Source organism: Chiloscyllium punctatum, chromosome 6, assembly GCF_047496795.1.
Source record: "Chiloscyllium punctatum isolate Juve2018m chromosome 6, sChiPun1.3, whole genome shotgun sequence".
Classification (NCBI taxonomy): domain Eukaryota; kingdom Metazoa; phylum Chordata; class Chondrichthyes; order Orectolobiformes; family Hemiscylliidae; genus Chiloscyllium; species Chiloscyllium punctatum.
In genome coordinates, this window is record NC_092744.1 from 27,830,514 (window position 1) to 27,842,311 (window position 11,798).

An 11,798-nucleotide genomic window follows, 5' to 3' on the forward strand; every position below is an offset into this window, starting at 1 on the left:
ATCTTTTAAAAGAGCTGGTTAGTTACAGACATTAGTGCATGTATTGACCTTCCAGAATTCCCTGGCTGTAGAATGGGCTCAGTGGATTAAAAATTAGCAAATATAACACCACTATTTAGAAAGAGAGAGAATAAAACTAGAGGCCAATTATCAGGAAAATGCTGAAACTCTTTATGAAAGAAGTTGAAACAATACTCTTGGAAAAACCATATAATAATTTGACAGGATAAAAATAACTTTATGAAAGTGAAATGGGGCCAGGTTTTAAAAGTCCAGTCAGGAAATCAGCAATTGGTTCAGAGTCCTGACTCTATATCTGCTCTACTGGCTAGTTTTAAATCCAAATACCCAAATTGACAATGAGGTGATCTCCGCACTCAGTGAGATGAATTGAATATTAAAGTAGAGAGTTATGCTTCAGCTTTACCATGTAAGGTGAGACTGCATCTGGACTACTACGCATAATACTGGTCACCTTATTTAGGGAAAGGTGTAAATGCATTGGAGGCATCGCAGTTGGGGTTTACAGACCAGTATTTGGAATGGATGGAGTGTCTTATGAGTAAACAATGGACAGGCTAGACTTATATCCTCTAGAGTTTAGAAGGCGAAGGGGTGACTGATTAAAACATATAAAATCCTGAGGGATCATGACATGGTAGATGTGGTGAGAATGTTTTCTCCTATGGGTAACTCTAGAACTAGATTGGGTGTCACTATTTAAAAATCAGAGGTCAATCATTTAAAACAGATGAAGTAATTTTTGTTTCCTCTGAGAGGATCCTGAGTCTGTGGAATCCTCCCTGACAAGATGGTGGAAGCAGAATCCCTGGAGATTTTTTAAGGCAGGCATAAATAGGTTCCTGTTAAGCAAAAGCATGAAAGATAATCAGTGTATATGAGTTTGAGGCTACAATCAGCTCAGTCATGTTCTTATTGAAAGGCAGAGCCAGCTGAAGGGGCTGATTGGCCTTATATTCATATGTTTGTATCTCTATATCTTCCACCCTCATTTGTTTGTTTAGCTCCTCTATAAATACATTGACATGATTCACCTTGACCACACCCAGTGGAAGCAATTCCCACATCATCACCAGTCTCCCTATTAAGAAGGTTTTCCTGGATTTCTGATTGCATGAATAGAAACCCTCTTTTTATGAATGACTTCTAGTTTTAGGCACTGCAAAAGTGTAAACAATTTCTCTATATGTTCCCTATCAAGTCATTTCTGTAGTTTAAAGATCTGTATCAGTTCACCCCTCAGCCATCCAGATTTAATCTTCCCCAAGATATTGTCCTTTAAAATATTTACACCTTCTCCACTGCTTCAGCAACATTTTTACAAAGTGGAAAAAAAACACTGCATGACTCCAAATGTCTAATTATTCTCTAAATATGTTTAACATAACTCCTCTGCTTTTCAATTGTGTTTTTATAAAGAAATAAGCCACAGTGCTCTGTAATTCCCACTCTCCTTGCTTGCTTCTTGCAGCTCTGAAATATTTTCCGTGTCAAATATTTCCCTAATTCCCTCATGCAATTTATTATTGAATCTGCTTCTCTTTAGAAGAGTGCATTGTAGATCATAACAACTTGCTGTCGATAATTTTTTTTTCTCATTGTCACTTCTGGTTCTTTTACCAATTATCTGTGTGCTACCACCACTTGTGACAGTTTCTCCTTATTTACTCAACCAAACACCTTCTTGTATTTCAGCTCGATTAAATCTCCTTTCATCTTTTCTACTTTTCAGGAGAACAATACCACTGTCTCCAGTTTCTCAACAGGAACTGAAACCCCTCTTCCATCTGCAGATGATGAAAGTGAATGAATTACCATCAGGTCTGTGGAAGGCAAGTGCTGAGGATGTCGCATAGTGTCTACAGGGGGATAAAAACAGGTTAGGCGAGTGGATGAAAACATGCCAGATGAAGTATCATTTGGAAAATGTAAGGTTATCTGAAAAGAAGAAGTGGATATTGTTTACATGAAGAAAGACTGCAGAAAGCTGCCGCGCGGAGAGATTTGGAAGACAGTGTGCATGGAGCACAAGTCTTCTCTATTTCGGTGTAAACTAAGGGCACGTTTTACCGAGCATCCCAGCTGGGCCCACAGTGGCTGATCTGACCTCCCAGTCACTGTCCATTTCAATTCCCCTTCCATTTCTTCTCCGACATGACCTTCCTCAGCCTCCTCCATTGCCACAATGAATCAGATCACAAAGTGGAGGAACAACACCACTCATCTTCCACCTGGGCAGTCTACAGCCCGGACGACTCTACATTGAGTTCTCCAATTTCAAATAACCTCCCTTCCCAGTCCCTCCTCCTCCCTCCCATTCCTCTGATCGACCCTTCCTTCCAGCTACCGGCCGGATTTATTCCTCCCATCAGCCAACCAGGTTGTATCCTCTACCTGTGTTCACCTATCCCCAACTCACCATTCCGACTCTCTCCCCACCCAAAGCCCTCCCACCCCCCTTCCTTTATCTGCAGCTCCCCTTACCCCCATCCCCAGTCCTGAAGAAGGGGGGGTTACAGCTCAAACATTTTTTTCTCCACCTCCTCATGCTGCCTGGCTTGCTGTGTTCTTCCAGTCACCCGCTTGTCTATCCAGGTTCAATGGATAATAAGGAATGCAAATGGAATGTGTCCTTTATTTCAAAGGAAATGGATTCCTAAAGTCAGGATCTCATTAAAACTATACAACATTCTAATCAGACCACTCAATTCAGCCAGAATACTTGTTCCTCTTGTCTAAGGGAAGATATACAGGCATTGGAGTCAGAACAAGACACTTTTCATTAGGTTGATCCTGGGTATGGAGGGATTTTCTTATGAAAAAGAGGTTGAGTAGATTGGGTCTGTATTCACTGGAGTTTAGGAGAATATAAGAACATGTCATTGAAACATATATGATTCTTAAGGCATTTGACAGGGTAGATGCAGAGAACTTGTTTCCTCTTCTATCAGTGCATTACATATTTTGAAGGGGTGAATTCAGAACCGGACAGAATTGAAAAAAACAGATCACAGAGATTCAACAAACTTTTAAAGGCCTCACCTAATCTCTTGTCTATTCTAGTCAATGCAGCATTTTCACGACAATAAATAGACCTGTTTTCAAACCCACCCATAGTCCCACTCTCCCTTTCCTACATAACATTCTCCAGCTCTACAACAGCCCAAGATTTCTGTGTTCCTCCAACTCTAGCCCCTTCAGCTCTCTCTGATTTACTAACAGTGGCCTATGTGATTGGCACCACATTCACAAATATTTCATCCCTTCACCACTGACACTCAATAGCAGCAGTGTGTGTAAACTATCTAAGGTGCATTGCAGAAATCCACTCTCAGACAGCACTTTCTAAACCCATGACCTCTACCATTTGGAAGGACAAGGGTAGCAGATCCATGGGAACGCCACTACCTGTAAGTTCCCCTCCAAGTCTCTCACCATCTGGACTTGCATAAGTATTATTTTTTTTCATCAGTGTTCCTGGTTCAAAATCCTGAGACTCCCTCCTGAATAGCAGTGTGGGTGCTCCTTGGATTGTAGCAATTCAAGAAGACAGCTCACTATCACCTTCTAAAGGACAACCAGGGATGGGTGATAAATGCTGGCCCAGCCAGCAATACCGACATCCCAGCAATAAAATAAATTCTCCACTATCTCTTCAGTTTCCTGAACTCTAAACTCTGAAATCCCCTCTCTACAGCTTCCAGTCTGTCTTTCTCTCACTTTCTGCTTTCGGACTTTCCAAAAACATGCTTCCTTATGCACACTAATACAGCTTTTCCTGTGAGGAATCTCAGGACATTTTAAAGACGCTATATAAATGAAAGTTGTGACTGGACACCTAAAGATTGGGATCCCAGTCCAGACCAGTTCCCAAATTCCACAAAGTTCAGAACTATTTTGTGGGTGGCACAGTGGTTAGCACTGCTGCCTCACAGCGCCAGAGAGCGGCGTTCAATTCCCAGCTCAGGTGACTAACTGTGTGGAGTTTGCACATTCTCCCCGTGTCTGCGTGGGTTTCCTCTGGGTGCTCCGGTTTCCTCCCACAATCCAAAGATGTGCAGGTCAGGTGAATTGTCCATGCTAAATTGCCCGTAGTGTTAGGTGAAGGGGTTAGTGTAGAGGTATGGGTGGGTTGTGCTTCAGCGGGTTGGTGTGGACTTGTTGGGCCGAAGGGCCTGTTTCCGCACTGTAAGTAATCTAAATCTAAGTATACTGCCCGCCTTTAACCACCTGTCTCTCCCTCTTGCCCACTATGATTTGCTAAGGACCCACAAAATTCCCAAATGTTGAAAAGGAAGTGGTGTGTCTCAGGAAGAGTAGATCAAGAAGAGTAACGAGGCAGTAATTTACCCGGAGCACGAAGAACTTCCTGAGTTTGTAGTCCAAGGGTGTAGGAGATGATGGATCTGGGCTTGCCTGGTCTTTCTCAGCCTGATGGCCCAGCCTGTCCTCGGTTTCTCTTGCAGCTCCCTCTCTGTCATCAGTCAGCACCGTCTGCTCCAGCCCAGCGGTCTGCTGAGCTCCGGTACCGGTCTCGCTGCTCAGGTCCACCGCCTGGAAGTGGCCCGGATCCTGGAACGCTGCCATCGGGAGACCGAGAGCAGACCACCCACACGGCAATGAGCAGGTGAAGGGGGAGCAGCTCAGGCAGGAATATCACCAACACACAGAAGGGGACCCAATGATCAGAGCAACACGTCCGGCTGCAGACAGGTGAGCACCCACAGGTAAGTCTCGTTCTCCTTCTCTCAGGCGGGTCTCTGTCTCTCTCTCCCCCCCAGGTGAGTCTCTTTCTCCCTGCCCCCCCGGGTGAGTGTGGTCTGTTGGACTGCAGAAAGGGAGTATTCCTTTCAGGAAGCCCAATATCCCTCTTTCTCACCTGTTTACTCTCTCACCTGCTTCCTGGTTCATCGCTAGGGCGGTTCTCAGAAGGTGTTCCGAGCACAGTACAACCTCCCCACCCACAGCAACCAGCGTCACCAACTTGAAGAACCTGAAAATGAACACTGACACAATGCTTCGCTTCGCGCATTCTTTTATGGGGCCTGCAAATCCTGGGCCAGTCCTGGTTGGAGTTAGCAGAAAGTAAACGCGGGTTACACATTTCTTTTCGTCTTTAATTCCATCGCTAGCAAGGCCATCATTTGATACTGCTTTTGAGGTGATATTCAAGGCAACTGCATTAGTGAGTCACATGCAGGCAGCATATTAGGAATGGCAGGTTTCTTTCCTTAAAGGGCATTAGTAAACCAGGTGTGTTTTTACGGCATTTTATGACATTGCCACCACCATTGAGGTATACAACATGGAAAGAGACAAGCTTTCAGTTGAGTTTGAGGAGGGTTACTCTTTGTTAAGCCAAGTGAGTGTTTTTTTCATGCAATTGTCCAAGTTCACCTCATTAACCACGACCATGTCCCTGTGGGACCCCACTTGTCCAAAGCTGGCCAGATTCCATTCCTCACTGAAGCCAGAAGAACTCACCACTGCTTGGATATCCTGAGTGGTCTAGCATTCCTGGCATCGTTAAAAGGCTGTTGCACACTGGAACAAGCACTGAGAGTCTCATCTGCCCTGAGTAGTTTGTGACATTTGTCATGGACACAGCAGATAGGGGGATTATGGTGGCCATTTTGTGATCACAGAGTGGGAAATGATTAAGTATAGGATGGTGCAAAGGAGAGTCAATCTCTTGCCCTGGGACTGGCAGACGACACCATGGCACCAAATTTTGCCACCCTGATCCAAGGTTGCCACCTTGGCCTGTGCCACTGGCAGCACAGTGGGTCAGTGGTTAACATTGCTGCCTCACAGCACCAGGGTCCCAAGTTCAATTCCTGCCTTGGGTGACTGTGCAAACTCCACACAGACAATCTCCCGGTGTCTGCATGGGTTCCCTCCAGGTGCTCCAGTTTCCTCCCACAGACCAAAGATGTGCAGATTAGGTGAATTGGCCATGCTAAATTGTCAATAGTATTAGGTGAATCAGTCAGAGGGAAATGGGTCTGGGTGGGTTACTCGTCGGACAGTTGGTATGAACTTGTTGGGCTGAAAGGCCTGTTTCCACACTATAGGGAATCTAATCAATCTTAGCCATCTGGTGTTCTGCAAGGCTCAGTGTTGGGACCACAACTTTTCATTTCATACATTAACGTTATAGATGAAGGAACTGAGGACCTTCTGGATAAGTTTGCTGATGATACAAAGATAGGTAGAAGGACATTGAAGAGGCAGGAAGGTTGCAGAAGGGGATTTGGAAAGGCTAGGAGAGTGGACAAAGAAGTGGCAGATGGATTACAACATGGGAGAGTATGAGTCCATGCACTTTGGTAGGAAGAATAGAGGCATGGATTATTTTCTAAATGGGGAGAAAATTCAGAAGTCTGAAGTGCAAAGAGACTTGGGAGTTCTAGTCCAGGATTCTATCAAGGTAAACTTGCAGGTTTGCTCAGTAGTTAGGAAGGCAAGTGCAATGATGGCATATATTTTGAGAGGACTTGAATATAAAAGCAGGGATGTACTTCTGAGGCTCTATAAAGCTTTGGTCAGGCCACATTTGGTGTATTGCGCACAGTTTTGGGCCCCATATCTCAGGAAGGATGTACTGGCCCTGAAGTGTGTTGAGAGGAGATTCATGAGAATGAAATGCTTAACATATGAGGAACATTTCATGACTCTGGGTTTGTATTCAATGGAGTTTGGAAGGACGAGGCAGAATCTTGTTGAAAGTTACAGAATACTGAATGGCCTGGACAAAGTGGATGTTGGGATGCTGCTTCCCTTGGTAGGAGAGACTAGGACCCGAGGGCACAGCCTTAGAATAAAGGGAAGACTTTTTAAAATGGAGATAAGAAGAAACTTCTTCAGCCAGAGAGTGGTGAATCTATGAAATTCACTTCCACAGAAGGCTGTGGAGGCCTGGTCATTACGTGTGTAAGACGGAGATAGATAGGTTCTTGATTGTAAAAGGGGATCAAGAAGGTGGGAGAATGGGGATGAGAAACTTATCAGTATTTCACCCAATTCTCAGGAAGGTTGTGCTCTTGTACTTCCGTTGTGGTGAGGTAGGGTGAGTGATTTATATGTATTTTAAAATGATCTTTTTGTTAGTTAGGATTTTTAAATTTGATTTAGTGGAATATGGATTTTCTAAGAGAAGGGGTTAAATGATTAACTTTTAATTATTTTGTAACCATGGAGATTTCTTTTTAAATCCATTGAAATACAAAGATGTCCTGGGGAGTACAGTACAACCTCAATTATCCAAGTGAGACAAATGGGGAGTACAATAGACGTGAACTTACGCTGCACTCCCTCAATAGTCAGAATGTCCTTCCTCAAATTTGGAGACCAAAATTGCACACAGTACTCCTGGTGTGGTCTCATCAGGGACCTGTACAGCTGCAAAAGCTCGTCTTTGCTCCTATACTCAATTCCTCTTGTTATGAAGGCCAGCATGCTATTAGCTTTCTTCACTGCCTGCTGTACCTGCATGCTTGCTTTCATTGACTGATGTACAAGAACACCTAGATCTCATTGTACTGCCCCTTTACCTAACTTGACTCCATTTAGATAGTAACCTGCCTTCCTATTCTTGCCACCAAAGTGGATAACCACACATTTACCCACATTAAACTGCATCTGCCATGCATCTGTCCACTCACCTAGCCTGTCCAGGTCACCCTGTATTCTCATAACATCCTTCTCATATTTCACCCTGCCACCCAGCTTTGTGTCATCAGCAAATTTGCTAATATTACTTTTAATGTCTTCATCTATATCATTGATGTATATTGTAAACAACTGCAGTCCCAGCACCGAACCTTGTGGTACCCCACTGGTCACCTTCTGCCATTCTGAAAGGGACCCATTTATCACTATTCTTTGCTTCCTGTCAGCCAGCCAGTTTTCAATCCAAGTCAAAACCTTGCCACCAATACCAGGTGCCCTAATTTTGCTCACTAATCTCCTATGTGGGACCTTACCAAAGGCTTTCTGAAAGCCCAGGTACACTACGTCCACTGGTTCTCCCTTGTCCGTCTTCATAGTTGAATCCTCAAAAAATTGCGGAGGAATTTCCCCTTCGTAAATCCATGCTGATTCTGATTGATGCTGTTACTGCTATCCAAATGAGTCATAATTTCATCTTTTATAATTGATTCCAGCATCTTTCCCACCACTGACGTCAGGCTAATCGGTCTATAGTTCCCTGTTTTCTCTCTCCCTCCCTTCATGAAAGGTGGGACATTAGCCACCCTCCAATCCACAGGAACTGATCCTGAATTGATAGAACATTGGAAAATGAGTACCAATGCGTCCACGATTTCTAGAGCCACCCCCTTAAGTACCTTGGGATGCAGACCATCAGGTCCCAGGGACTTATCAGCCTTTAGACCTAACAGTCTATCCAACACCATTTGCTGCCGAATATAAATTCCCTTTAGTTCATCCATTACCCTAGGTCCTTCAGCCACTATTACATCTGGGAGATTGCTGGTGTCTTCCCCAGTGAAGACAGATTCAAAGTACCTATTCAACTCTTCTGCCATTTCCTTGCTCCCCATAATAAATTCACCCGTTTCTGTCTTCAAGGGCCCAATTTTAGTCTTAATTATTTTGTTCTTTACTCATACCTAAAAAAGCTTTTACTATCATCCTTTATATTTTTGGCTAGTTTGCCTTTGTACCTCATTTTTCTCCGAGTATTGCCTTTTTAGTTATCCTCTGTTGCGCTTTAAAAGTGTCCCAGTCCTCTGGCTTCCTGGTCATCTTTGCTATCTTATACTTCTTCTCTTTTATTCTTTATGCAGTCCTTAACTTCCCTCGATAGCCATGGCTGCCCCTTCCTCCCCTTAGGATCTTTCTTCCTCTTTGAAATGAACTGATCCTGCACCTTCTGCATTATATCCAGAAATACCTGTCATTGTTGTTCCACTGCCAACCCTGCGAGGGTATTGCACCATTGAACTTTGGCCAGCTTTTCTCTCATAGCTCCATAGTTCCCTTTGTTCAACTGCAATACTGACACTCCTGATTCTACCATCTTCTTCTCAAATTGCAGTTAAAACTTACAATATTATGGTCACTATCTCCTAATGGCTCCTTTACTTCGAGGTCCCTGATCAAATCCGATTCGTTGCACAACACCAGATCCAGAATCGCTTTCTCCCTGGTAGGCTCCAGCACAAGCTGTTCTAAGAATCCATCTTGGAGACACTCCACACACTCCCTTTCTTGGGGTCCAGTACCATCCTGATTCTCCCAGTCCAACTGCATGCTGAAATTCCCCATAACAACTGTACTAATACCTTTGCAAAGGCCAATTTCAACTCCTTATTCAACTTACACCCTACATCCAGACTACTGTTTGGGGGCCTGTAGGTAACTCCCATTAGGATCTTTCTGCCCTTAGAATTTCTCAGCTCTATCCATACTGACTCTACATCTCCTGATTCTGTGTCCCCCCTCGCAAGGGACTGAATATCATTCCTCACCAACAGGGCTACCCCAACCCCTCTGCCTGTCAGTCTGTCCTTTCGATAACACATATAGCCTTGAATATTCATTTCCCAGGCCCTGTCCACTTGAAGCCATGTCTCAGTTATCCCTACGACATTGTACCTGCCAACTTCCAACTGAGCCCGAAATTCATCCACGTTATTTCTTATGCTTCACGCATTCATATATAATATTCTTAATTTGTACTCCCCTCACCCTTCCTATCAATCCCTATTTCACTTGACCATACAATATGATCCCTTCTTGAGTTTTCTGCTCCGTTGATTCTGTTGTCTTTCTTAACTTCTCTTATTCTCACTTTCCCTTTAACTTTCTTCTTAAATTCCCAGTTTGTCCCCTCCCCCCACTACTTAGTTTAAAAATACCTGTGTTGCAGTGGCAAACCTGCCTGCCAGAATGCTGGTGCCCTGCCCATTAATGTGCAACCCATCCCTCTTGTATAATTTATCCTTACCGCATAACGTACCCCAGTGATCGAAGAATTTAAATCCTTGCTTTCTGCACCAGTTCCTCAGCCACACATTCAAGTCCATTATCTCCCTATTCCTGCCCTCTCCAGCCCAGGGAACTGGAAGCAAACTGGAGATGTCCACCCTGAAGTCCTGCTTTTCAGCCTTCTTCCGAGTTCTCTCAAGACCCGCTGTAGAATGCCCCTCCTCTTCTTCCCAACGCCATTTGTGCCGACATGCACCACCCCCTCTGGCTCTTCACCTTCACCCTTGAGGATTCCCTGTACTCTATCGGTGACATCCTGGATCCTGACACCAGGAAGGCAACCCACCATCCTCAAATCCCACCTGTTGCCGCAGAAGCCCCTTTCAGTCCAGACCTGTCCGCCTCTTGGACTGGCAGTGTCATCTGTCTCGACAGTTTCCAAAAGATTCAACCTGTTCACGAGAGGTACTTCCCCCAGGGTCTCTTGTACTTGAATCATCTCTTCCTTCCTCATTGTCATCTCCCTTCTCTCTCTTCTGGTATGCTCGGTATAATGATCTTGCTGAAGGTCCTGTCCAGAAAATTCTCGTTCTCTCGAATGAGCCTGAGATCATCTAGTTCTTTCTTCAGTGCTGCAACATGGTCCTTCAGAAGCTGAATGTGTACACACGTTCCACAGCTATAGGAGCTAGAGACACCATCAGTGTCCCTGACCTCCCACATCATGTATGCAGCACACTGAATTAGCTTATTCGGATAACTGATCATTCAGATAACTGATCTGATCATAAACAAGCGGTAATGTATGAGTGCCAGTTATTCGAACATGCCTCGGTTATCTGGTAGTGCACACCATAATGTTGTTTAACTGGTAACTGAAGGTTGAGTTGCCTAATGCCATTTTTACAGGACCTTGAGATCTTGTTTGGATAATTTGAAATTCAGATAATTAATGTTCAGATAATCAAGGCTGTACTGTAATGGTTTTTTGTTTATATGGAGAACTTTATGAGCGAACAAAATAAACAGATGTACATATTGGCTTCAGTTTGGAAGATCCATGATTGACTTTTTTTTTTCTTTTGATGAGGGAAATGCCCACAACTTGGGGGATAAAAAAAAAGACCTTGGTTTTAGTTTGATGTTTCTACAGGGCTGTTGGCTGAAGATGGATACGTAAAGCACATGCTCCTGAAAAAGAGAGAAGACAGTTTAGAATTGCTACAAATAAGTCACCTCAGTGTGAAGAGTTTAATAAAAGTTTCAGACTAGAAGTGCTTGATTAAAATTCTGAGGTGATCATTTGAAGCTGAGAAAGTATAAGCTCAGCTGTATGAAGATTTGAGGAGGCGGCTATCAGACTCTCAAGCCTGGGAATTAAAGAAACAGTTAACTTAAGCCCAATAGGGTATGCAAAGAAGAGATTTCTCACTGGTATGAATGATATAAAGGATGATTTTGGGATTAATAAGATTATATTTTAATAATATTTTTCAAAGCCTTTAGATTTGTGTAACATAACTATCAGTTATTCAAACAAAATACTCTCTGCCTATCTCTTTCAGATAATCGAGGTTGTACTATACACCCCAGGCCGTCTTTCTCTCGAAATGAACTTAAAAATGGTTAACTTTGTTCTATTTGAGCTTCATGTTTTGCATAATAAATTTGTTTTATTGTTAAAACTGAATTGACAACTTTGCATGCTTGTGTTTCAGTGAGAGATTACCTTGTTAAAATACAAAAGAAATATGATCTATCAAGCCAGTTTTCAATTTGAGTGTGACTTGTCCTGTAGTAACATCAGCTGGGATCATAACAAT

At 43.5% G+C, this 11,798-nt stretch overlaps 1 protein-coding gene across 2 annotated transcripts in view; it reads right to left on the reverse strand.

Annotated features, from left to right (window-relative positions):
• Positions 1 to 4,953, reverse strand: part of LOC140478802 (tumor protein p63-regulated gene 1-like protein) — a 71,553-nt gene extending 66,600 nt beyond the window's left edge. For both annotated transcript variants that reach the window (XM_072572190.1, XM_072572191.1), the window contains exon 1: positions 4,372 to 4,953. In XM_072572190.1, coding sequence (XP_072428291.1) covers positions 4,372 to 4,608 — 237 coding nt within the window. In that variant the 5' untranslated portion in view covers positions 4,609 to 4,953. The remainder of the gene's footprint in view (positions 1 to 4,371) is intronic.
• Positions 4,954 to 11,798: the final 6,845 nt, after the last annotated feature.